The sequence below is a fragment of the Leucopleurus acutus genome (genome assembly GCF_964270905.1).
Source record: "Leucopleurus acutus genome assembly, chromosome: 3".
Lineage (NCBI taxonomy): Eukaryota > Metazoa > Chordata > Mammalia > Artiodactyla > Delphinidae > Leucopleurus > Leucopleurus acutus.
In genome coordinates, this window is record NC_139145.1 from 176,107,782 (window position 1) to 176,132,357 (window position 24,576).

Here is a 24,576-nt window from a genome sequence, read left to right on the forward strand (position 1 = left end):
CGGGACGCCGCGCCTGCGCACATCGCAGTGCCGGGGGCCGACGGGGCAACGCGGCGCCTGCGCAGAGGGACGAGCGGACGGCGGCGCTCAGGGCACAGGGGCCGAGACCTCCCGGCCGGAGGTAGGTGGGGGTCTGGGGTCGGGGGTCTTCACGGGCTCGCCTGATTTCTCCTTCGGTCCAGACGGTGTTCGAATTTTCTCGAGTTTACGGCAGTTTTGGGAGATGAACCGGTGCTCGCAGGTAACGTGGTGTTCGCCTCGCTTTCTCTCCGGGACAGAGAGGGAGTTCCCGACGTTTAGGGGTCCCGCGGGTCCGTGCCGGGTTCCGCTGCTTTATTAGGACTGCGCGTTCCGGGAGGCGGACCCTGTAGGTTACCGGGGGGTGGGGGCGCGGACCCTCCAGTTCATGAGGTCTGGGGGGGCGCGAACTCCATAATATAGTTTACGGTGTCGGGGTGGGGGGCGCAGGCCTTGTTATTTATGGGATCGGGCGGGCATGAACCCTGTGGGGTGGGGCTGGGGGCGCGCGGACCCTGTCGTTTACGGCAGCGGTCCCCAGCCTTTTTGGCACCAGGAACCGGTTTCGTGGAAGATTATTTTTCCACGGGGTGGGGGGAGGGGATGGTTCAGGCAGTAATGCGAGCGATGGGGGGAGGGTGCGGAGCGACAGGTGAAGCTTCGTTCACTTTCCCGCCTCTCGCCTCCTGCTGTGCGGCCCGGTTCCTAACAAGCCGCGGACCAGTATCGGTCCACGGCCTGGGGATTGGTGCTCCCTGGTTTACCGGGTTGGGGGGAAGGGAATGCTGCTTCCAGTCCTCCCCTATGAGGGTTACGAGCTTCACTACTTTAGATCTCTTTTTTATTCTGTGCTCGCCACAAGCTCCTTAAGTACTGAGCCTTTTTGTGTGTATGTCATTGCTTTACTGCCAGTTAGAATTTTATATCTTTAGGTGTTGAACAAATATTTATTGAAAAGCCTGTTAAGAGTCTTTGAAGTTGAATTAAGTTTCTTTTGACTATATTTGCTTCGTCCTATTTGTATTTCAGTTATTTGAGACACATTTTCTCCCCCACGGTTTGTGAGTTGCTTTTGTCTGAGGTCTTGTTTTTTTCTTTTAATCCCATAAGGCTCAGTGCTGTGCAGCGCATACCTAGATCTGAACAAAATTTTTTGAAAGAAAAAAAGTCTCACAGCCATGTAGGTGATATAATTGTGACCAATGTGTTTTGTTTTTTGTGTGTGTTTAATGGTTTTATTATTTACTTCAAGGTGTATCTCCATGAATAACTTAAATGACCCCCCAAATTGGAATATCCGGCCCAGTTCCAGGGCTGATGGGGGTGATGGAAGCAGATGGAATTATGCCCTGTTGGTTCCAATGCTGGGATTGGCTGCTTTTCGTAAGTCATCGTTTTCCTAATGTGTGTTTTCTGGGCTGAAAGTGTGGCGCTCTAAGATCTTGGGCTTTGGAACCTGACAGATGTTGACTGTAAAAAAAACTGTACAATGTGAGAGCTATGAAGACTGTAGCCCAGGATACAGTCTCTCAGATAGCTGTTAGGAACTGCTCTGAAGAGGCAGGGGAGGAGCCAGGAAATACATGTGGTCCAGCATACGTCTGGGTAAAAGATTAGTACTTGTCACAGAAACCCAGGTGTGTCAAGTTAGTGACTTTAGTGCTTACCTATGTATGGGAAGATGCAGGAATTTGGGGTCACTGAAATTCTTTCTTAGTCATGTATCTTAACGCTGTAGGGTCCCATGTATCCAAAACACAGAGTGCATTCACCCTGAATCCCTTTCCGGGTGAACTTGTAGGTCAGTGACTGTGGCTAATGACTTAATCATAAATGGCGGGCAGCAGTCTTTGTTTACAGAGATGCATGCGTACACCCTAGTTTTTTCGCATATGGTACATTGTGCGCAAATTATTTACCTCTGAGCCTCAGTTTCTCTGACCATCATAACTGCCTCAATGCAAGTGAGGGTTAAATAAGAAGATATTTAGAGGCATTTTGTGTGGAGTGAGTTCAGTAACTGTTAGCTCCCTTCAAGGCTGTACAGCTCTGAGGGGGGCTCCCTTGCTTCAGCTGCCCTCATAAGCACTGATGAGGCAGAATAAAACAGGCATAAAAGAAAACTGGTTTTGTATGTCTGTGTAATGTTTAGGAAATCAGTCTTTGGGAGGCTTCATCCATGAAACCTCTGCTCAGGCTGGCCAGAAATTCTCTCTACTTTGAATCGACTTTGTACCTCTTTGGGGAAATTACCAGTCACCAGTCAATTGTAATTATTCCAGCTCTTAGCTTATATGCCTACTACATGATGAATTTCCTGATGTTTAGGGGTTGGTTTTATGTTTTGTCACTGTTGCAGAAGAAGAAACTTTCCTCTACCCTTTTAAGTTCTTCTGGCTGGTCTAAGAATTAAATTGATATGAGACAGATTAACAGGAGAAAATCAAACAAGTTTTTAACATGTATCCATAGGAGAGACTCAGGAAAATTGAGTAACTTACCAGAATGGCATAATCCCTCACCTTAAATACCATCCCAAGCTTAAGACAAAAGAGGATGTTGAGGTTGGGGAGAGTTAGTTACCAGAGGAGACTAGGAAAAGTGCAATCATCAAGGGTAAGGTTGTTATGCAGATATAAGCTCTAGCCTTTTCCTATGATAAGAGTTTCCAGAAATTTGGTCAACCTCTTCCTGGTACAGCCAGGGAGACACCCTTACAAATGCAGAACTCCCTTATAAATGTGTTTCTTACAAAAGAGTAACTCCTACTTGACTTTCAAAGTTTCTCCCATGTCTGCTGTTTCTTAGAAAATAACTAGTTGAAAATAATCCCTATGCCAAAGAGACATGTTATTTCTTTTTTTGATAGGTAGGAAGTGGATTTATTTAGAGAGAAACACACTCCACAGACAGATTATGGGCCATCTCAGAAGGCGAGAGAGGCCCCGAAATATGGAGTGGTTAGTTTTTATGGGCTGGGTAATTTCATAGGCTAATGAGGGAGAGGGTTATTCCAATTATTTTGGGGAAGGGGTGGGGATTTCCAGGAACTGGGCCACAGCCTACGTTTTGACCTTCTATGGTTGGCCCCAGAACTGTCCTAGCACTGGTGAGTGTGTCATTTAGCATATGCTAATGTATTACAATGAGCGTATAATGAGGCTCAGGGTCTACTGAAAGTCAACCCGTCTGCACTCTTGGACCTAGTTGGTTCTAACCAGTTTTTGTCACGTCCTATGGCTGTGTCATTCTTTTAAAGGTTGTGCCCTGCCCCCTTCCTTCCTGTTTCATTCCCCCGTCGGAGATTTTACTCCCATATTTTTGTGGGAAGCAGAGGGGCGATGGTCCATCTTCTGAAGTTGCTTTGAGGCTGAGTAGGGGCATCGACCCCGCCTGTCAGGGAGTCAAAATCTCTAGGATGCCTGATCTAGGGGCCCCAGGAGCAGGACAGCTCCTTGTTTTAAGTCGGTATGGGCTGGAATCCTTGCATAGCCATTGTCTTGATGTGGAAGTGTTGTAACTGTTTCCTTAGCCTTCCCATGAATCTTCTTGATGATGAAGCACTTTTTTGTAACAGCATCAGAGTACAACCATAACTATCTATAAATGACAAAAGATTTAAAAGGCGTGGTTAACCATCTGATTACATTTAATTTAACAAACGAAATAATCCTAGTTAAATGTTTTTCTTTGAGCGACCTCAGGGACCCTCTAAAGTACCCCAAAGTTAGCTGGAAATCCAAAGAACTTTGATTAAAATTTGATATTGGGAAGTTTGTCAAAAAGTTTGAAAAGACTTGGTCAAATAAGATCATAGGTCAGAGACAATACTTATTTCTTAACCAAAGTTAAAACAGATCTTGAAAGCAAATACAGATCCCTTTAAGGCGAAGTAACTCATGTTATTAAAAGCAGTCATTCAAGAAAACTTTGAAGGGAGAAACCAAATCCCGTCTTGCCCCAGCCCACTCCCAACAAAAGCCGTTTACCCAGCTAAGTTTAATGCAATCTTAGAGAATCTTGATCATGTACAACTCTTTTTATTTATTATTTATTTATTTATTTTGGCTGCACTGGGCCCTTGTTGTGGCACGCGGGCTCTAGAGCGTGGGCTCAGTAGTTGAAGCGCGCAGGCTTAGTTGCGGCATGTGGGCTTAGTTGCAGTATGTGGGATCCTAGTTCCCCGACCAGGGATCGAACCCAGGCCCCCTGCATTGGGAGCTCGGAGTCCTAACCACTGGAACACCAGGGAAGTCCCAAGATCATGTACAACTCTTTCTTCCAGTATTTTTTTTCTCACTCTTTAACCTTCTTTTACTGAAAACATACATCTTTCCTTAAAAGTTTTTTTTTTCCCCACTTCAAGTTACTTTTCTTGCTGACAGATTTGCAACATATAATAAGGTCTTATTTGACCTCTAGTAAACCTAGGTACAGCAGAAGTACTATACTTAACATTGATGACTCTAAAGACATACCTGTATTAATCAAATCGACAAGTTTAAGCCTCCTTCAATACCAGATATTAATTTAATGTTGAATATTTCCTGGATTGCGTGAACCTGAAATTCATTCTGGCCAGTTTTATATTCCTGAGTATTTATATAAGCACTTAATTTTTTTAAGTCAATTAAGTGGAGCTTCTTTACAAATTAATTTTGGTAATACTATTCATCTACAACACACATAGATACATACAAAGACACAAACAAACACAGAGACCTTATAGTTCTCATTTGAAAATCTCAGCCCTCAGTCAGGCACAACAAGGTAAAGCCCGTCAGTTACAAGGGGTTGGATTCAAATTGGGCTTCTGGCAGATGGATCAAATCAAGGTCACCTGTCTAGATGGCTAAACCCTTTTTTCTAATGTTTACAGAAAAGACACTTAGGATTTCTTTTTGTCCTTGACAAGTCAAGTTCCAAATTACCTACCCCGTTTTTGAAATTTGCGTTTTATTTTTTAACCCAAATTCTTTTTTTTTTAATTTAATTTTATTTATTTTTGGCTGCATGGGGTCTTCGTTGCTGCGTGCGGGGTTTCTCTAGTTGCGGCGAGCGGGGGCTACTCTTCATTGTGGTGTGCCAGCTTCTCATCGTGGTGGCTTCTCTTGTGGAGCGCGGGCTTCAGGAGTTGCAGCACGGGTCCTCTGCATTGGCAGGTGGATTCTTAACCACTGCGCCACCTGGGAGGCCCGAAATTTGCATTTTGTTTATTTATTTATTTATTTTTTGAAATTTGCATTTTAGAAGGATGCTGGAGATAAGGGTTCCTGGAGAAGATCTGGTAGACATTTGCATCTTAAAGGCATAGGCAAGTGAGGCAAATGCCTCCTAGGATGACTTTGTTCTCTTAAGGCCAGAAGAAACAAGGTTTTTTCCCCCTAAGAATTGAGTAGCCACCTCAATGATATCAAATGACTGACACCCATTCACCTATGTGGCAAGGTTTTACCTTCCCTCATATAGCTAAGGAGAGGAGAAGGTCTCCCCCCCAAACTCCTGTCAGGCCCCAAATGTCAGCTGTGGTTAGACCAGTGGCCTCCCATTTTGGTTACTGCTGTTTACAGGGATATTCCCATCCAGGTCTTAATTTAATCGTCACCAGTTGGATATTTCTGGCCAAGCCTAGAACCTTGATATTCTGCACTCCTACTAAGGCTTCTCTTGCAGCTCCAGATTTAATCTGTTACCTTCCGCTTCCAGTTAGAATCATTTGGTGATGAGGGTGGTTCCCTTGCCCCTTGAGAACCTTAGTAAGGCCCAAGGGACCCATTTAAGGGTGGCATGTTGTGCTTCCCTACATCAGACCCCATGGTTCTGGGTAGGCACTTAAGAATATGAGAAACGGGAAAAAGCTGCCCTCTGTCGCAGGGGTGCTTTTATTTTTAAATTATATGGAACACGTCACGAATTTGTGTGTCATCCTCCAGCAGGGGCTGTGCTAGTCTTCTGTGTGTTTTTGCAGTTTTTTGTTTTTTTTTAAGTATACGTGCTGCCAAAGTGAGCAGGCAGTGGTACTTTCTATGGAGTGGCCTTGTGTGCCTGGACTTCTTAGGTGAGCAGGTTTGAGTAGAGAAAGCGGAGGCTGACGAGTAGCATTTATGAGCTTCATTTGTCTGCCTTTACTTTTAGGCTATGCTAGGGGGCTACTTAACACCCATATGTTCGATATGATTTCTTAATCTTGCAATAACACATTTTTGGAGAATCCTTACAAGAAAGCAAAGTTAAAAGTTTCCTCTGATCGCATTACCTAAGCAAGATAACCAAAAAGAAGAAAATACAATATTCCTCAACCCTTCTCAGGGACAAAAAGCATCATTTCAAAAGTATAGGAAAGCAGGAACTTCAAGAATAAAAATTACTATGAAAAGCTATAGAAGCCGGAGATGAGTCTGCAAAAACAAACGGAAAATGAAAGTCACCTCAGGGCCTCTCCCAGCCTCAACACTAATTAATTAATACGTCAGTCAGTGTAATACTTTTTTTTGAATTTTATTTTATTTTTTATACAGCAGGTTCTTATTAGCTATCTATTTTATACATATTAGTGTATACATGTCCATCCCAATCTCCCAGTTCATTCCCCCACCCCTGCTGTCCCCCCTTGGTCCATACGTTTGTCCTCTACATCTGTGTCTCTATTTCTGCCCTGCAAACCAGTTCATCTGTACCATTTTTCTAGATTCCACATATATGTGTTAATATATGATATTTGTTTCTCTGACTTACTTTACTCTGTTTGACAGTCTCCAGGTCCATCCACGTCTCTACAAATGACCCAGTTTTGTTCCTTTTTATGGCGAGTAATATTCCATTGTATATATGTGCCACATCTTCTTCATCCATTCGTCTGTTGGTGGGCATTTAGGTTGCTTCCATGTCCTGGCTATTGTAAATAGTGCTGCAGTGAACATTGGGATGCATGTGTCTTTTTGAATTATGGTTTTCTCTGGCTATATGCCCAGTAGTGGGATTGCTGGGTCTTACAGTAATTCTATTTTTAGTTTTTTAAGGAACCTCCATATTGTTCTCCATAGTGGCTGTATCAATTTACATTCCCACCAACAGTGCAAGAGGGTTCCCTTTTCTCCACACCCTCTCCAGCATTTGTTTTTGGTAGATTTTCTGATGATCCCATTCTAACCGGTGTGAGGTGATACCTCATTGTAGTTTTGATTTGCATTCCTCTAATGATTAGTGATGTTGAGCATCCTTTCATGTGCCTCTTGGCCATCTGTATGTCTTCTTTGGAGAAATGTCTGTTTAGATCTTTTGCCCATTTTTTGATTGGGTTGTTTGTTTTTTTAATATTGAGCTGCATGAGCTGTCTATATATTTTGGAGATTAGTCCTTTGTCCATTGACTCATTTGCAAATATTTTCTCTCATTCTGAGTGTTGTCTTTTCGTCTTGTTTATGGTTTGCTTTGCTGTGCAAAAGCTTTTAAGTTTCATTAGGTCCCATTTGTTTATTTTTGTTTTTATTTCCAAATCTTTTCAAAAAAGATCTTGCTGTGATTTATGTCAAAGAGTGTTCTTCCTATGTTTTCCTCTAAGAGTTTTATAGTGTCCGGTCTTACATTTAGGTCTTTAATTTATTTTGAGTTTATTTTTGTGTATGGTGTTAGGGAGTGTTCTAATTTCATTCTTTTACATGTAGCTGTCCAGTTTTCCCAGCACCACTTATTGAAGAGACTGTCTTTTCTCCACTGCATATCCTTGCCTCCTTTGTCATTGATTAGTTGACCATAGGTGCGTGGGTTTATCTTTGGGCTTTCTATCCTGTTCCATTGGTCTATATTTCTGTTTTTGTGCCAGTATCATATTGTCTTGATTACTGTAGCTTTGTAGTATAGCCTGAAGTCAGAGAGTCTGATTCCTCCAGCTCCGTTTTTTTCCCTCAAGATTGCTTTGGCTTAGTCAGTGTAATTTTAAGCCTTCCACTTCACTCGCCAAGTTCATTGCCCTAGCCATAGGCAGCAGGCAGCCTTTCCGAGCATTCAGTAGGGGTTTTCAAGATGGCAGGCTAGTGAGTTTCTAAGTAGCAGCCCTTAGGGCTGCAATTGGGTCTTTCACTAAGACGCAGACACTGCAGATCATTGAATCATAAAAGCTACCTACTCTTGTCAGCCTCCTTGGGAGTTGATGTTCAGTTTTCGAAGAAAGTAAAAGGGTGGCGGTACCATTTTGCTTTCTGGCCAGCAGTGTATGAGGGATCCAGGTTCTTGGCGTCCTCAACAGCATTTGGTGTGATCACTATTGTTTTTATTTTGCTTGTTCTTGCAGGTGTATAGTGATAACCCCATTTTGGTTTTAATTTGCATTTCCATAAGGGCTAATGATGTTGGGCATCTTTTCATATACTTATCTGCCATCAGTGTATCCGCTTCCTTGAATCCTGTCTTTCAGATTCAATCTGTTTTCTAATTGGATTGTTTTTTTAATGTTGAGTTTTGAGAGGTTTTTGTTTTGTTTTGTGTTTTGTTTTGCGTTTTGTTTTGTTTTGTTGTCACCACACAGCTTGTGGGATCTTAGTTCCTTGACCGGGGATTGAACCCTCGCCCTGGCAGTGAAAACGTGGAGTCCTAAGCACTGGACCACCAGGGAATTCCCGAGTTTTGAGAGTTTTTACTGAGTTCTAGATTCTAGTACTTTGTTGGCTGTCTTGTTTGCAAATATCTTCTCCCAGTCTGTAGACTCTTACTGGAGTCTTTCATGGAGCAAAAGTTCTAATTTTGATGAAGTCCGTCTCATCAGTTTCTCCTTTTATGGGTCATGTTTTCATACCATGTCTGAAAACTCTTTGCCTGGCCCTTGATCGTAAAGATTCTCTCCTGTGTTTTTTCCTACAGTTTTAATTCTACATTTTACATGACAGTCCATGATCCATTTTGAGTTCATTTTTCTGTGAGGTATGAGACAGGTTTTGTCTCTTCCTTTCCCGTCTGTTGGCCTCTATTTCCTTTTCTTGCCTTCTCGCACTGGCCAGGAATTCTGGGACGTCGTTGGATAGTTCCTGATCTTGGAGGAAAAGCATTCAGTCTTTTCACCACTAAGTATATGTTAGCTGTGGCTTTCATAGAGTATCAAGACAAGGAAGGTCCCCTCTGTTCCTATTTTTCTGAGTTGCTATCATGAATGGGTGTTGTGTTTCTGTATCAGTCAATATGATCATGTAGCTTTTCTCCTTTAGGCTGCTAATTTGTTGGATTACAGCGATGGGTGTTTGAATGTTGAGCCAGTCTTACATTTTTGAAGTAATCCCCACTTGGTCATGCCATGTCATTCTTTTTATATATTTGCAGAACTGTATTTGCTAGTATTTTGTTCGCATCTTCATGTCCGTGTTCGCAGGAGCTGTACTGAGTATCTTGGTGGGGTCCTCTTCTCCACACATGTTTCACATTATGTTTTTTATTTCAGTTCCTGCCTTTGTCAGTTTCAGAAGTTCCGTGTGCTTTCTTAAATATTTTCTATTTCTCCGCTGAGACTTTCTGTATCTTTGCTTAGACTTTATATTACAATGGCTGCCTTAAACTGTCAGATGACACTAACATCTCTGTCATCTTGGTATTGGCATCAACTGATTACCTTTTAAGTCACCTTGAGATCTTCCTGACTCTTGTTATGAAGAGTGATTCCCAGCTGAAACCTGGGCATTTGCGGTATTATGAGGCTGTTCTTCATTCATATCTTCTTAGGCTGGCTTCTTGGACAGGGAGAGGTAGCACTGCCTCCTCACTCCCAGGTGGGAGTGGACGTCCAGGCTCCCCACTCGTCCTCCAGCCTGTTGACACCAAGGAAGGGTCCCCTGTTACTGCTGGGCAAGAGTGGGAGGTCCAGCTCCCCTGCGATCTGCTGATGCTTCCACACGGGAGAATCCCCACATGGCTTCCTCTGCCACCATCACCGCCCCTCAGGCTTTGCCCACATGGATGGAGGTGGGTCACAGTGTCTTCTGTGCTACGTAGCAGGGGCAGAATGGTTATTGTTTAAAAGTTTTCTGTCTTGCTAAGCCCCTTTGCTAGTTGTTTGGCCAGAGAGAGCAGACTTTTGTTGGGGCTTTTAAAGGAAATCTGCATCATTGGCATTTCAGCTTTAAGTCTGGGATCTACAAGGCAAAGTGAAGCCCCCAGGGACTCACCAGCACGGTGTTCCTTGGGTGCCAAGGCCCCTCAGCAGTCTGCCTGCCGCTCTCCGCATTTCTGGGTCGTCTTGTGTTAGTTTTGCATACGACGTCCAGGTTTTTCGTTGCTCTTAGCAGGGAGAATAGGAGAGAGTACTTCTCTTCCATTTTCCCGAAAGCAGGAGCCGCAGCGCTTTCACAAGCCTTCTGAGACTGAGGCTCGAAAAAGTGGTGTCTGTGCAGAGTCATGAGGCGGGACTCCCCGAACGGGCCGGAGCTGGGTGTCCAGACGCCCGGTCCACCAGCCTGCACTCTGGTCTCCGTACCCCCCGGCCACCTCCTCGCCCAGCCTGTCTCCACGTCCCTGTGCCACCTCTTCCAGGAGGCCTTCCTGATGAGAGGTGTTCTGTGGTCTGAGGGCCGGCGTGTGCCTGGGTGTGTATCGTGTGAGCAGCGTTGCCTTTGGGTTATTATAGCAGGACTGGCGCTCTGCTTCTGGCCTCCCGTCTGCCCCCTCCGCCCATGCCCCCTCATCTTCTCATCACAGCCAGGGCGCTGTCAGATCAGGTCGGTCCGCTTCCTGAGCGGAGTCTGGCTTTCCCAGCGTCTGCTCCAGCGTCTCCTTGGCATAAGCCCTGTGCCCCTGGACAGCAGCTCCTGGAAGCTCTCCTGTACCTGTTCATTCTGCCTAGAGGGACCTTTCCTGCCAACTCCTACTGGCCTTCCAGACTTTGTCCACATTCACCCAAAACTGAATTAGTCCTTCTCTCCTCTCTTCTCCATGCATACCTTTTGCCTGCCTCCAGGGCGTGTTGAGTCATACTATGGCCCCTTCTTTCCTGGTCAGCCCCAAGGAGGAGACAAAGACGGCATGTGCGTTGGAGTAGGAGTTGTCAGCTGGGATAGGACTAGGGGCTGCTTTAGTTGCAGGAGGACGAGTTTGGTCTCCTGGTTGTAGAATCGGGGCAGCAGCACCGCACGTGAAGAGGCTCTCAGGTGCGCGGGAACGCTGTCCTCGCGAGGTGACGGCTGACGTTGTGGACTAGATGGGCTTCCCTGGGACCTGGGGAAAGGCCACACAGCAAGCAAGGACAGCACCTCGGGTGTTGATGGGAAGGGACCAGAGAGCAGCAAGAGAACCGGAAGGGGGACGGATGCCGTAGGGAGTTAGAGAAGGCAGGAGAGAAACGCGTGCGCCGCCTTGGCTGTGTTTGGAGAGCTGGGCATAAGTGGCACTTTAAGCTGCTGCTCTTGGTAACTTTGCCAGTTAGACTTGTTGGGCAATCCTTCTGTTTTCCAGAGGACTCAGATCTGTGCTGCGTTTTGCATGTACAGGCTGGACAGGTTACCATTGTGAGAAACGAGGACTCGGCGTAGCTGCCCCAACGTTTATGAAGTTACTGGGCAGGAACGCCGGTGCAGAACACGGTGCAGGTCCTGTAGCAGTGAAAGCCACGCGCTGACGTTTGTCTTGTTACCGGGACAGACCGGCCTCTTATTGGCGGGACGGGGAAGGATTGGTGACGACACCCAGACCCAGGCACCTTCTGGCCGCAGGCTGTGTGGTCATCAGACTCCCTTTCTCTGTCCTTGGACTTCTCCGTGCAGCAGAGGCCGGAGGCCTGGTGGCTTCTCACTTCGTGGGGCAGAGCGGGGCATTACCCACCCCAGTTGCCTGCACCCTTCTGTCTCATGTTTGTTAGATTACGGTGGAGCCTCGTCTTAAGGCTGAACTTCCGACTCCTTATTTACATGACCCCCTATCAGAACAGAAGCAAACACGTTGGGCTTCAGCTGTTTATTAGTGACGACCAGGCAAAGCTGAACACACTTTGAACTTTACTCAGTTCTTAATAGCCTAGCCAACACTCTGTGAAGCACACTCACCCATACTCATTTCTAACCCTTGCCAATAGTATGCTGGGGCACCGTAGCCAGAGTAGGCACAGGGTGGTAGGCTTGGGAACAAAGGAAGGCAGCGGTGACTTTACTCAGCCATCAGACGTTAGGAGGAGGCTGAAAGGGGTCTCTGCAGCCTTGTTGTGCTTGTCTTTGGGGAGCCCTTATCTGATTTTAAGATGAGAACTTTGCAGTTGTATAGCTTCATTCAAAATGTCTTTTTTGTACCTCTTGGGACTTAAGATGTTATTGAAGTCCCGTCCTTAGCTGCTTTATGTTTTCTGTAAATAAATATTATAGAACTTGAGCTTTGACTTTTCATCGTGTGTGTTTTCCTCCTCCACTTTCTTTGTGTCAGGTTGGATTTGGTCTAGGGAGTCCCGAAAAGAGATAGAAAAAGAGAGGGAAGCATACCATCAGAGAACAGCTGCCTTCCAGCGGGACCTCGAAGCCAAGTACCGCGCCACGATCTCAGAAAGTCGGCGGGCCGTGGCACAGTTGTCCCTGGAACTTGAAAAGGAACAAAACAGAACGACTAGCTACCGAGAAGCCCTCATCTCTCAGGGGCGCAAGATGGTAGAAGAGAAGAAGCTTCTGGAACAGGAGCGGGCTCGGGCCCTGCAGGAGAAGGGGCAGCCCTTGCGGAGTGCGTACCTGAGCTACCTGGGCAAGGAGGAGGAGTGGCAGCGGAGGGCCAGGCTTCTGCTGAGAGACTTCGAGGACGCTCTCACGGAAAGACAGAGCGTCTACTGCAGTCTGCTTCTCCCTCGCCACAAGCGGCTGGAGATCGAGAAGAGCCTGCTGGGCCGAGCGTCCACCGACCCAGTTGCTGCTGACCTAGAGATGGCAGCTGGCCTGACCGACATATTCAAGCACGACACGTACTGTGGTGACATCTGGAACACCAACAAGCGCCGAAATGGGAGGCTTATGTGGCTGTATCTCAGATATTGGGAACTACTGGTCGAACTGAAAAAGTTTAAGAGCGTAGAGAGAGCCATACTGGAAAAGTAAGACGGGGGTGAATGGCTCAGCGTCAGACTGTTGTGTGTTCTGGGTTATCCGATGCTTTCCTTCTGCCAGCACTCCCTGTGTTGTGGCCACGCATGCACACGGCCACCTCTCAGCAGGGGCCTTCCACTCCCACCACCCTCTGAGCAGGACGGTGAGGCCTCAGGAGACTCTCCGTCCCCCTCAGCGGCTAAGGACGCAGTCTCTCAGAAGCGTGTTCTAAGCCGTCAATATTTTATTCAGCGGAACAGGATAACCTCATAGCTTTAGGGAAAAATTGTTTCTAAGAATGTGAAATATAATACTCATCCTTACTGTAAGTCGTTTTTTTGTCTGTTTTTATCACTCCCTAAATAAATTCTTTTTTTCCTCAAATTATTGTTCTCTCTCCTAAAATTACAGTTAGAAGTTGTCAGGTGGTGGATAGAACTGCCTAATAGATGAGAAAGGAAGGTAGTGATACCGTCAAGGTTTTGTGGTGTTTTGACGCTCTTTCCCGCCAAAGGGGAAAAAGTGTTTCTTATTTCCAGTTGATACCCTTGTGTGTGTTTATAAGCAATGACATATAATTAAAACACCTCAATTTAAAAGCAACAATGCCACTTTTTATGTGTGTAATTCCTTACTCTTTACATTTTTAAACAGATTATCTCGATTTTTACTGCAAACTTAGACCCATTTTCCATAAAGTTAATATGACTCGGCCTTTGCGCACTTTACGCACATCACTCACGTCACCTTGACCCCTAGTGCTGTGCCCTGAGCACTGTTCTTACCCTTGGGCTCCGGGTCCCCAAGGCCACCCCACACTTGCTCAGGACTCAGCACATGGTTGTACTCACAGCTGAGACTCAAGGGACAGGCACATGGGCAACGCGGGGAGACGAGGTGCAGCTTCCAGTTCCCTCCCAGGGGTCACACGGCCATGCGGACGCTCTTCAGAAACAGCGTCCAGGGTTTCTGCGGAGGGCCGGTCCCACAGGCACCCTCTGCCTGGCACAGGCCCAAATTCCAAACTCCCAGAGGAAAGCAGGTGTCCAAGCTGTTGGCAGGGTTTGGTCGCAGTGATCCACTCTTACCAGTTGATGGTGGAGGGAACCCTCCCAAATCCAGGTCCCAGATGCCAGCCGAGGGCCGACCTGTCAGCAGGCCTCTCAGGCCCACGGTCTCAGGCCTGTGGTGTGAGCCCTTCTCTGCAGCCCTCATTCTACAGGTGAGGGGTGGGAAGGAGGAGGAAGGAGCCTCCTCCTGCCCCAAATTTCAGGTCCTGGGTCACCGCAGCATCCCTGGGCTCTTCTCCACCACAGCTGCTGGGCCCAGCCATGCCCATGCTGGGTCCTGCCTGCTGACCACCCAGAGGCTGGGTCTCATCAAGAAAATTCCACAGACACAAACAGCAGAAGCTGCTCTACTCTTCAGAGTTAAAATCAAACCATTTCAGAATTTTGCCCTGTGCCTACTCTCTTTCCAAGAGCTTCTTGCAATAGCAAAGTCCATGTGGCTGGCGCAGGGTTCCAGCATAGCACAGCTAAGGAGACACGCAGAGGTGAGCAAAGAAGGCAGAGCCCAAGGGCACAAGGAGGCAGAAGCCACCCGACTCCTTGCTCCTGCCCGCCTGGTGGCGCCTCCCCTTTCCTGAAGGCCCAGTAGGACGGCTACTGCCTTCCTCAGCAGGCAGGCCCTGAGAGGACTCTCACTCCACTGTGGGGGAGAGACATGGGCCATACCTGGGGGAGGGGGCGGCACAGGAGCGCCTGCAACGGGGACGCACCTGCGGAGACGGCAGCACGGAGTTGGGCCTGAGGGCAAAGCCCACTCATGGTGTGATGCAAACCCCCAGTGAGCACTTGGGTGGTTCTAGTGTGAGGAGCATCTGGCCACATCAAGCAGTAGCCGCTCTCTTGAGAATATGTTTTCTTTTCAGACACTTATGTCCTTTTTAAAATTCTGAATTGCATTAAAATGTCATTTGAGTAATCAAAAACCTTCCAACAAACAAAAGTCCAGGACCAGGGGCTTCCCTGGTGGCGCAGTGGTTGAGAGTCCGCCTGCCGATGCAGGGGACACGGGTTCGTGCCCCGGTCCGGGAAGATCCCACGTGCCGCGGAGCGGCTAGGCCGACGAGCTATGGCCGCTGAGCCTGCGCGTCCGGAGCCTGTGCTCTGCAACGGGAGAGGCCACAACAGAGAGGCCCGCATACCGCAAAAAAAAAAAAAAAAAAAAAGTCCAGGACCAGATGGCATCACTGGTGAATTCTACCAACCATTCAAAGAAGAATTAATACCAATCCTTCTCAAACTCCCAAAAGAGAGAAGAGGGAGTTTTCCAAACTCATTTTACGAGGTCAGCATTACCCTGATACCAAAACCAGATAAAGATGCCAAAAGAAAAGACAACTACAGGCCAATATCCCTGAAGAACACAGATGCAAAAATCCTCAACAAAATATTAGCAAACCAAATTCAACAATGCATTAAAAGCATCATATACCATGAGCAAGTGAGATTTATCCCAGGGATGCAAGGATGGCTCAATACCACAAATCAGTCAATGTGATATACCACATTAACAAATTGAAGAATTTGAAAATCATATGATCGCTTCAATGAATGCAGAAAAGTCATTTGGCAAAATTCAACACCCATTTATAATAAAAACTCACGACAAAGTGGGTATAGAGGGAACGTACCTCAACATAGTAAAGGGCATATATGACAAGCCCCGAGCTAACATCACACTCAACGGTGAAAAGTAGAAAGCATCCCCTCTTAAGATCAGGAATAAGACAAGGATGCCCACTCTCACCACTTCTATTCAACAGCATTGGAATTCCTAGCCACAGCAATCAGAAAAGAAAAAGAAAGAAAAGGAATCCAAATTGGAAAGGAAGAAGTAAAACTGTCACTATTTGCAGATGACAATACTATATACAGAAAACTCTAAGGACTCCATCAAAAAACTGTTAGAACTAATAAATTTAGTAAAGTTGCAGGATACAAAATGAATACACAAAAATCTGTTGCATTTCTATACACTAGTAATGAAATATCAGAAAGAGAAATTAAGAAAACAATCCCATTTACAACTGCATCAAAAATTCTGAATAAATTTAACCAAGCAGGTGAAAGACCTGTATATTGAAAAGTACAAGACATTAATGAAACAAACTGAAGAAGACAGAAATAAGTGGAAGGTAATTCCATGCTCATGGATTGTTATAATTAATATTGTGAAAATGTCTATCCTACCCAAAGCAATATACAGAGTCAATGCAATCCCTATCAAAATTCTAATGGCATATTTCACAAAAATAGAACAAAAAAACCCTAAAATTTGTATGGAACCATAAAAGACCCTGAATGGCCAAAGCAATCTTGAGAAAGAAGAACAAAGCTGGAGGGCTTCCCTGGTGGCGCAGTGGTTGGGAGTCCACCTGCCGATGCAGGGGACGCGGGTTCATGCCCCGGTCCGGGAGGATCCCACATGCCGTGGAGCGGCTGGGCCCATGCGCCATGGCTGCTGAGCCTGCGCGTCTGGAGCCTGTGCTCCGCAACGGGAGAGGCCACAGTAGTGAGAGGCCCGCGTACCGCAAAAACAAAAAAAACCAAAAACAAAACAAAAAAGAACAAAGCTGGAGGCATCACATTCCCTGATTTCAAACTATATTACAAAGCAGTAGTCATTAAAACATTATGGTACTGGCATAAAAACAGATACATAGATCAATGGAACAGAATAGAGAACCCAGAAGTAAATCCATGCATAGATGGTCAGTTAATTTACGGCAAAGGAGCCAAGAATATACCATGGGGAAAGGACCCTCTCATCTATAAATGGTACTAGAAAAACGACAGGCACGTGCAAAAGGATGAAACTGGGCCACTATCTTACAACACACATAAAAAATTAATCCAAAAATGGGGCTTCCCTGGTGGCGCAGTAGTTGAGAGTCCGCCTGCCGATGCAGGGGACACAGGTTCATGCCCCAGTCCAGGAAGATCCCACATACCGCGGAGCGGCTGGGCCCGTGAGCCATGGCCGCTGAGCCTGCGCTTCCGGAGGCCGTGCTCCACAACGGGAGAGGCCACAACAGTGAGAGGCCCGCGTACTGCAAAAAAAAAAAAACAAAAACAAAAATAAAACTCAAAATGGATTAAAGACTTGAACATTAAGACCTAGAAGAAAACATAGGTGGTAAACTCCCTGACATCAGTCTTGGCAATGATTTTTTAAAAATCTGACACCAAAAGCAAAAGCAACAAAAGCAAAAATAAACAAGTGGGACTACATCAGACTGAAAAGATTCTGCATGGCAAACAAAGTCATAAAACATAAAAAAAGGCAAACTACAGAATGAGAGAAAATACTTGCAAATCATATATCTGATAAGGGGCTAGTATCCAAAATATATAAAGAAGTCATACAACTCAACTGCAAAAAAATAAAAAATTCAATTAGGCAGTGGGCAGAATCTCTGAAGAGACATGAAAAGATGCTCAACATCATTAATCGTCAGAGAAATGCAAATCAAATCCACAATGAGATATCACTTCACACCTGTCAGAATGGCTATTATCAAAAAGACAAGAGATAAGTGCTGGCAAGGAAGTGAAGAAAAGGGAAACTTTGTACGCTGTTGGTGGGAATGTAAATTGGTGCAGCCACTGTGGAAATCAGTATGGAGGTTCCTCAAAAATCAAAATTAGAACTACCATAGGGTTCAGCAATTCTACTTCTGGGTGTTTATCTGAAGAAAATGAGAACACTAATTCAAAAAGATATCTGCCCTCCCATGTTTATTGCAGCATTATTTACAATAGCCAAGATATGGGCAACCTAAGTGCCCATCAGTAGATGAATGGATAAAGAAGATGTGGTATATGTATACAATGGAATACTATTCAGCCATAAAAAGAATGAAAGTCTGCCATTTGTGACTACGTGGATGGACCTGGAGAGCATTATGCTAAGTGAAATAAGTCAGAGAAATACAAATACCATATGATCTCACTCATATGTGGAATATATATCTCCAAGTTAATAGATGCAGAGAACAGATTAGAACCAGAGGTGGGGCGGAGGGGGGGAACTGTCTGTGGGGGGAAGGGAGAAGTGGGTGAACTGTTTTTGTTTTTGTAAATAAATGAAATTATTTAAAAAAATAATACAAGTGGGCAACAAGCATATGAAGACATGCCCAGGGACTTCCCTGGTGGTGCAGTGGTTAAGAATCCGCCTGCCAATGCAGGGGACACAGGTTCGAGCCCTGGTCCTGGAAGATCCCACATGCCACGGAGCCACTAAGCCCGTGCACCGCAACTACTGAGCCTGTGCTCTATAGCCTGTGCGCCACAACTACTGAGCCCACGTCCTGCAACTACTGAAGCCCGCGCGCCTAGAGCCCGTGCTCCGCAAGAAGCCACCGCGATGAGAAGCCCGCGCACCGCAATGAACAGTAGCCCCCACTCGCCGCAACTAGTGAAAGCCCGCGCGCAGCGACGAAGACCCAACGCAGACATAAATAAATAAATTTATAAAAAAGAAAAAGACATGCCCAGTTTCATGAACATCTGGGAAACACAAATTAATGCAAGGCATTTTTTTCGTCCATTAGATTGAAAAAGAAAGAAAACCACATCTGAATAAGCCACACTTTATTCGTATTTAATTACCCTAATACTCAGCACTGCACAAATCAGATCTCAGCAGAAGCCAAGTCCAGACGTTGGCATTGACCACTCCTCAAGCACCAGGACTCAGACAGCTTCCCGGAGGAGCCTTCCCGCCCTCCCCGCAGCAGCAGCCCCCGCCCGCCGGGCCTAGAGTCGGTGGAGGTGGGAGTGGGGGCGGCGGCGGGAGGGGCACCGCGGTCGTGCCCTCAGAGCCAGAGGCCGCCGGAGCCCGGGGCTCAGCCTGGCACCAGCAGAGCGCACGCCTGCCGCCCAGTGGCCCGAGGGCAGGGGCAGAGCCGTCAACTACCAAAGCCCATGTCCTCGCTGGACGGGGGTTTGTAAACATCCAGACAGGGCAGCGCCGCACACCCGCGACGGGAGGGCGCCGGCCGGCTCCCTGCGCCCCGGACCCAGCCGCTGCGGCAAAGGGATGCGGCTTGCCCCCGGTTTTACCCTCTCCTCAGCTGCTGGCTTTCATCGCTGTGCCCCGGGAGGTGTCCTCTCACTTCCTCCCCCGCTCACGCCGGCCGGCCGGCCAGCCGCCCCGCCCCCTGCGGCCCGCACTTCACGCGGCTGCCGAGGCGCCGTGAGCGGGACGGCCGCTCGCCGCGGGCTGCTTCTCTGGCGCCACCGCCGTGCTGGGCGCTGTGCTCCGTCACAGCTCCTGGGAGGCAGGGCCGTCGCTCCCGGAGCGCCTGAGGGATGCGCGTGCAGCTGCCACTAGGAGATGCGTCGGTGGTGGCGGGGGCGGAGGTTCCGTCCCAGCGCCGCCGCCGGGACCCGCCTCGTACAGTCCAGGGCCTACTCCATTTGCTTCAGCGCTCTGGAGAGGTTTTCCAGAGCAGTTTTGAAGGCTTGCAGCAAGAGCGTTCCGAGTTCATTGCTCGTTTCTTGAACGTCCGGGTCGAAGCTTCCGAAGAGGGGCGTGGAGACCCGGATGTCGTCGCGGCCGGCCCGCAGCAGCAGCGCGCGCAGGTCATCTGCGATCGCGCTGTATTTCTGCTGGTCGAATTTGGACATGGCCAGCTCGTCCTGTGGGTAGGCGCTGCCCTCGGGGTAGCAGTCCCTGGGCACCGGGAACTCCACGCTCTGCAGCCGGGGGAGCCCACAGAGCGCCACGAAGAGGCGCCGGAGCGCGCGGGCCGACATTGGGTTCCCCAGGAAGCGGAGCTCCTGCAGCCGGCGGCAGGGGCCCAGGGCCAGGCTCAGCGCGCCCACGTGCCGGTCCGCGAGGCCGCACTCCTCCAGGGTCAGGGCCCTCAGCGTCGGGGCGGCCTGGCCCAGCAGCCGGAAGAAGGTTGAGGGGAACAGGTCCACCAGGCAGTGCCCGCTGAGGTCCAGCACCTCCAGGTGGGCGGCGTGGGTGCAGTTCGCCAAGAAGGCCATGTCCGCGTGGTTCAGGGCGCAGTTGCCCAGGTCCAGCACTCTCAGCGGAGTCCGGAGGGGGCTGCGGGCAGGGCAGGAAACAGCGCGGTGAGAGCAGGCCCGGCAGGCGCTCTGGGGGCCACACACACCCTCCCTTGATTGCATTCAGCCCGAGAGCTGAAATGGGTTTTACCTTTTTAAGTAGTCGAACAAGTCAAAAGAAGAAGAATATTTTGTGATACGTGAGAATTATATGAAATTCAGGTTTCAGTGCGGGTAAGTAACGCGTAATCAGAACAGCCACGACCTTCATTTACTTCCCGTTTGTGGCTGCCCTGGGGCAACGGCAGAGCTGGGTCAGTGTGAGACCCTGCGTAGCCACAGGCCGCTGTGAAGACTTAACTTCACCCAAAGACAGGCCTGGCCTTTGTCCTCAGCAATTAAAGTGATGGATCTGTTTTGTCAGCAAGGCGTTGTGTGTTCCCAAGCTTGCTGAGGGGGCAGTGAGTTGCCTGTGGACTGGCAGGAAATGAAACACTGGCTTGGCTCTGCAAGAAGAGCCTGAGCCCACAGGATCAGGGCCGGGAGGGCCCTTGGAGCGTCCAGTCCGCCCTCAGCACTGCCTGGCACCTCAGAGACCCTCCGTGCTCTCCTGTAGGTGTGTAGGGGGCGGCCACGCGGAAACGCACAGTCGGTGGCTCCCTGCCCAGAAGTTCTCAGAGTCGGGAACAGACCCATAGTGGCCCTCCGGGATCCTGGGCCTGGGTCTGGGATCACCTGGCTGGGCACTGAGTGCCGGGGCCGGGGGGGTCCGCTCTCTATTCGCCTGCTGAGGCTGCCGCTCCCACCACCTCCTGCACCTGTACTCTGGGCGCTGAGGGTCGCGGGCCCACCCGCCGCCTCCACAGTCCACGCCGCAGCGGGCTCTGTGTCTCCTTGCCCGGCTCTGAGGAGGCTGTGGCTCAGGCCCTGAGCTGTGGGGCGTGTTTCCACCTCCATCTCTCACGCCCACATCCATCCATGAGGGACCCTCTCCCCACCTGCACTGCTCGCAACCCCTTGGGGGGCTTCCTGTGTGGACAAGGGTCAGAGGACAGGCCTGACTGCGAACCGCGTCTGGGAGCTTGGATTTGGGGAGGGTCCCTCACTCAGCTGATAAGGGGTCCCTGGCCTGAGCTGTCTGCACAAGCAACGTGGTCCCTGCTGACACCTGCCTCCTCTGGGGTCTGGAATCTCGGCACATGCCAGGCTGAGGCGCCCACCCAACCAGCCCCCAGGAAAACCCCTGGCCTGGGTCTCTCATGACCCCCCCGTGGACGGCACCTCCCACGTGCCATTACAGTCCGTGCTGGCTCCACTGCGACAGGACCCTGGACTCGTGCCCCGTCTCCCCGAACCCCTCCCCACAAGCCCTTTCCCTTGGCAGATTCTGCCCCGTCCGTCTGCTGTAATAAATCTTAGCAGTGAGTCCTCCCAGGGAGTCAGCAAACCTGGGTGGTCTCGGCGTGTCTGCTCTGTCTGCCACTCTCCCTGCCCCTCCAGCTGGGTCTGCTGTGTGGGCCAGGGAAGCCAGAGTGAGCCCTGTAATATGAAGCTGATCACCCACTGCCCTGCTCAGAGGCCTGGCTCTTCCGTCCTTCTCCTCTCCCTGCTCCCTTCTTCACCTGCCCAGGACCACAGCCCCCGTCCCCGCTGCCCCAGCCCCGCCCCGCCCCACCCCTGCCTACGGCTCCGCCACACCCCCAGCTCCGGGCAGCCCCGCCCCACCCCGCCCCACCCCTGCCTACGGCCCTGCCACCCCCAGCTCCGGGCAGCCCCGCCCCGCCCCACCCCTGCCTACGGCCCTGCCACACCCCCAGCTCCGGGCAGCCCCGCCCCGCCCCACCCCTGCCTACGGCCCTGCCACACCCCCAGCTCCTGCCCTTCACCTGCGGGGTTCCTGCCTAGCACACGCTCTCTGGGCCCTCCGCTGGCTCACTGTGCCTGGTCTCCGCTCAAAGGTCACCTTGGGACCTAGCCTTCCCTGACCACTCACCCATCTCCCTCCCACTTAGGCCTGACACACTCCACGCCTGGACCTGCTGGGGCCTTGGACAGGCTCTCAGCAACCAGCTGACTGAAGACCGAGCGTGTAGAACAGGTCAGAGTGTGACAGGCGATGTCAGGGCCGAGCTAACAAGATAGCCCTGCAGGCTTGTGGCGTGTCGTCTGGCTTGTGGAACGCGTTTCCCCAGAGCACAGGCACCTCTGGCTGAGGGCCCAGGCCAGCCAGACGCAGCACTGTCCTGAGGGCCCCAGGGAGCCGCCACATGGCAGAGCCGTATTTGTGTGTGGCTCGAGGACCACCCCTTCCCCAATTGGGCGACTGGGTTCCAGGCGGGGAGGAGCAGGGATGGGGGATGGCGACGGGATCCCAGGTGCCCCGCAGGGGAGGAGAGGCAGTGTGGGCCCTGGCCAGCTGCGGCCAGCTACTTCTGGGTTTCCTTTGTATAGAAGAGAAATTCCTGTAAGCCACGGACTCCCTAAGCCAGAAAAGACATCCTTAAACCCACTCAATGAGAAATGAGAAATTTGATTCTCATCAAATTTCTCAAGAAATGAGAAGTTTGATTTTCCATAAATTTTCATGAGTATATTCACAGCTGGTGGCCGCCAAGGTGGCCCAACGGCCCTTGGGTATTGGGACCCTCGGTGGTGCCGCCCGTGGCCCAGTGACGGGCCCTCACCACGCAGTGTGCCGAAGCATCAGCACAGTGCTCTCCAGGGAAGGTCACGGGAGGCGGGCCTCCCTCCGGAGGGCCTCTGGCCCTCTGATCCGCAGCCTGTTGGGGGGCCCACGGGCCGGGCAGCCGAGGCCGCCTGCCGACAGCCATGAGAATGAGCGTGCAAGTGGGTGGCTCCGCTTTCCCGCCCCGACAAGCCTTCAGGGGAGACCACAGCTGCCCCCACCCGGCTCCTGTCTTGCCCTCGTAAGCCCCAGCACTGGGGTCATTTGTTACAATGACAGGTAATTAATACAAGGTAATGGAGTTACTTCTATGTTGTTTGCTTGCTAATGAGGACTCTTCTCTTTTCCTTACGAACTGGAGGCGGTCTCCTTTGGGTTCTGGTGCTCCCGGGTTGCACCCGACACCAGCCCCAGCTGGGCCACCTCCCCCTCCGTCTGTCCCCTCCGGCTGCTCTGGGCTGGGCAAAAACCGAGGGGACGGGGGCTCGTGGCCTTGTGAGTAACCAGGTCTGTTTTACGGTCCCCTAGTGCGTCCTCAGCCCAGGCCCCGAGTCGCCCTGACCTGGGCTGAGGGGCTGTGAGCAGATGCCCTCCCCCCGCCGCCCTCCTTCTGCTCACCCTAGACTCACCCGAGCAGTTTCTGGAGCTTCCCGGTCAGCGTGGAGAAGGCCACGCTCAACTCGGTGAGCTGCGTCATCCGGCTGAGCTCCCGGGCGATGGAGGTGAGCAGGGCGTCCTCGCCGTCAGGGGCGGGGGTGCTGGTAGGCGGCGCGTCGAAGGCCTTGGCGGGCAGGGTGAGCGACACCAGCCGGGGGAAGCCCAGCTGGGCCAGCAGCTGCTGCACGTGGCCGGCGTGCAGACGCACGTTGTGCACCACCTCCAGCCGGCGCAGCTCGCCCGGCCCCGCCAGACGCAGCACGTGCAGCAGCTGCCCGGGGCCCAGGCTGTCGGCCCGGAAGGAGAGGCAGCGCACGCGCAGTGGGGCAGGACCATCTGGCCCCAGGGCCCGCACCACCAAGTCGAAGTTACCCCCGGTGACGAAGATATCGGCGAGGACCTCTACGGGGCGCCGGGCCGCACGGGGCTCCGCCTGCAGCTCACAGCAGGTCCTGGCCAGCAGCTTGGTGCGGCCCCACCTGCCCAGCGCCCTCCCACAGGGACAGCCCTGCACCTGCACGTCTCGGATGCCCGTGAGGTCGGCCACCCGCAGACGCCGCCGGCCCCCGCCCCAGAGCGTGTGGTCCGCGAGGCCGCGCACGCAGGCCTCCAGGCAGGCCCTGCAGGCCCGGTCCCGCAGGTCCCCGGGGTGGTCTGCGCTGGGGCCCAGCAGAGCACCCAGCCGGAACTCCTCTAGCGGCCAGCGCTCCAGCAGAACGCGGATCACCTCCGCCTGCTCCAGCAAGTAGCTGACTTTGAAGAGCAGCGGGTAGAGGTTGTGGGCCACCCCGTCCAGGCTCTGCCGGGCCGCCTGGGGGTGGGACGCCAAGGCCTCAGCAGAAATGAAGCGTAGTGACTGCATCATGCCCACCTGCAGCGGCTGGAGCCAGGACAGCGCTCTCCCCTGTGCTTCTCCCGAAGACGCGTCCCCTTCTCACCTATTTTTAGTTGCAGCTGCTGTGAGCAGCTTGCCTTGGACTGCGGTGAGCCAGCCCTCCGGTCATCTGACGGCTATTTTCGTCCTGGGTGCCTGTATGGCTTTGGCTGTGGAGGCGTCTGGTGGTGGCCGGCTTGTCCTGCTGGCGCTCAGCTGAGG

At 50.6% G+C, this 24,576-nt stretch overlaps 2 protein-coding genes across 4 annotated transcripts; one reads left to right on the forward strand and one right to left on the reverse strand.

Moving 5' to 3' along the window:
* Positions 1-66: 66 nt before the first annotated feature.
* Positions 67-13,570, forward strand: CCDC127 (coiled-coil domain containing 127). Of its 3 annotated transcripts, none has more exons than XM_082835674.1 (3): positions 67-121; positions 1,271-1,401; positions 12,406-13,570. In XM_082835674.1, the coding sequence occupies exons 2-3, from the start codon at positions 1,281-1,283 to the stop codon at positions 13,059-13,061; spliced, it is 777 nt and encodes a 258-aa protein (XP_082691800.1). In that variant the 5' UTR covers positions 67-121; positions 1,271-1,280; the 3' UTR covers positions 13,062-13,570. The 3 variants fall into 3 exon arrangements, with proteins under 3 accessions (XP_082691800.1, XP_082691801.1, XP_082691802.1); XM_082835675.1 differs by lacking the exon at positions 67-121 and adding an exon at positions 161-241; XM_082835676.1 differs by lacking the exons at positions 67-121; positions 1,271-1,401 and adding an exon at positions 9,908-9,963.
* A 5,816-nt stretch (positions 13,571-19,386) lies between these two features.
* LRRC14B (leucine rich repeat containing 14B) lies at positions 19,387-24,342 on the reverse strand (the record flags this gene model as incomplete). The annotated part of the gene is made up of 2 exons (XM_082835561.1): positions 19,387-20,177; positions 23,453-24,342. The coding sequence occupies 2 exons, from the start codon at positions 24,340-24,342 to the stop codon at positions 19,532-19,534; spliced, it is 1,536 nt and encodes a 511-aa protein (XP_082691687.1). The 3' UTR covers positions 19,387-19,531.
* Between the last annotated feature and the right edge of the window lie 234 nt (positions 24,343-24,576).

Coding starts and splice junctions, on each gene's coding strand:
- CCDC127 (XM_082835674.1), top strand. CDS start 1,281: ATGAATAACTTAAATGACCCCCCAAATTGGAATATCCGGCCCAGTTCC. Junction 1,402..12,405: donor GCTGGGATTGGCTGCTTTTC/GTAAGTCATCGT, acceptor TCTTTGTGTCAG/GTTGGATTTGGTCTAGGGAG.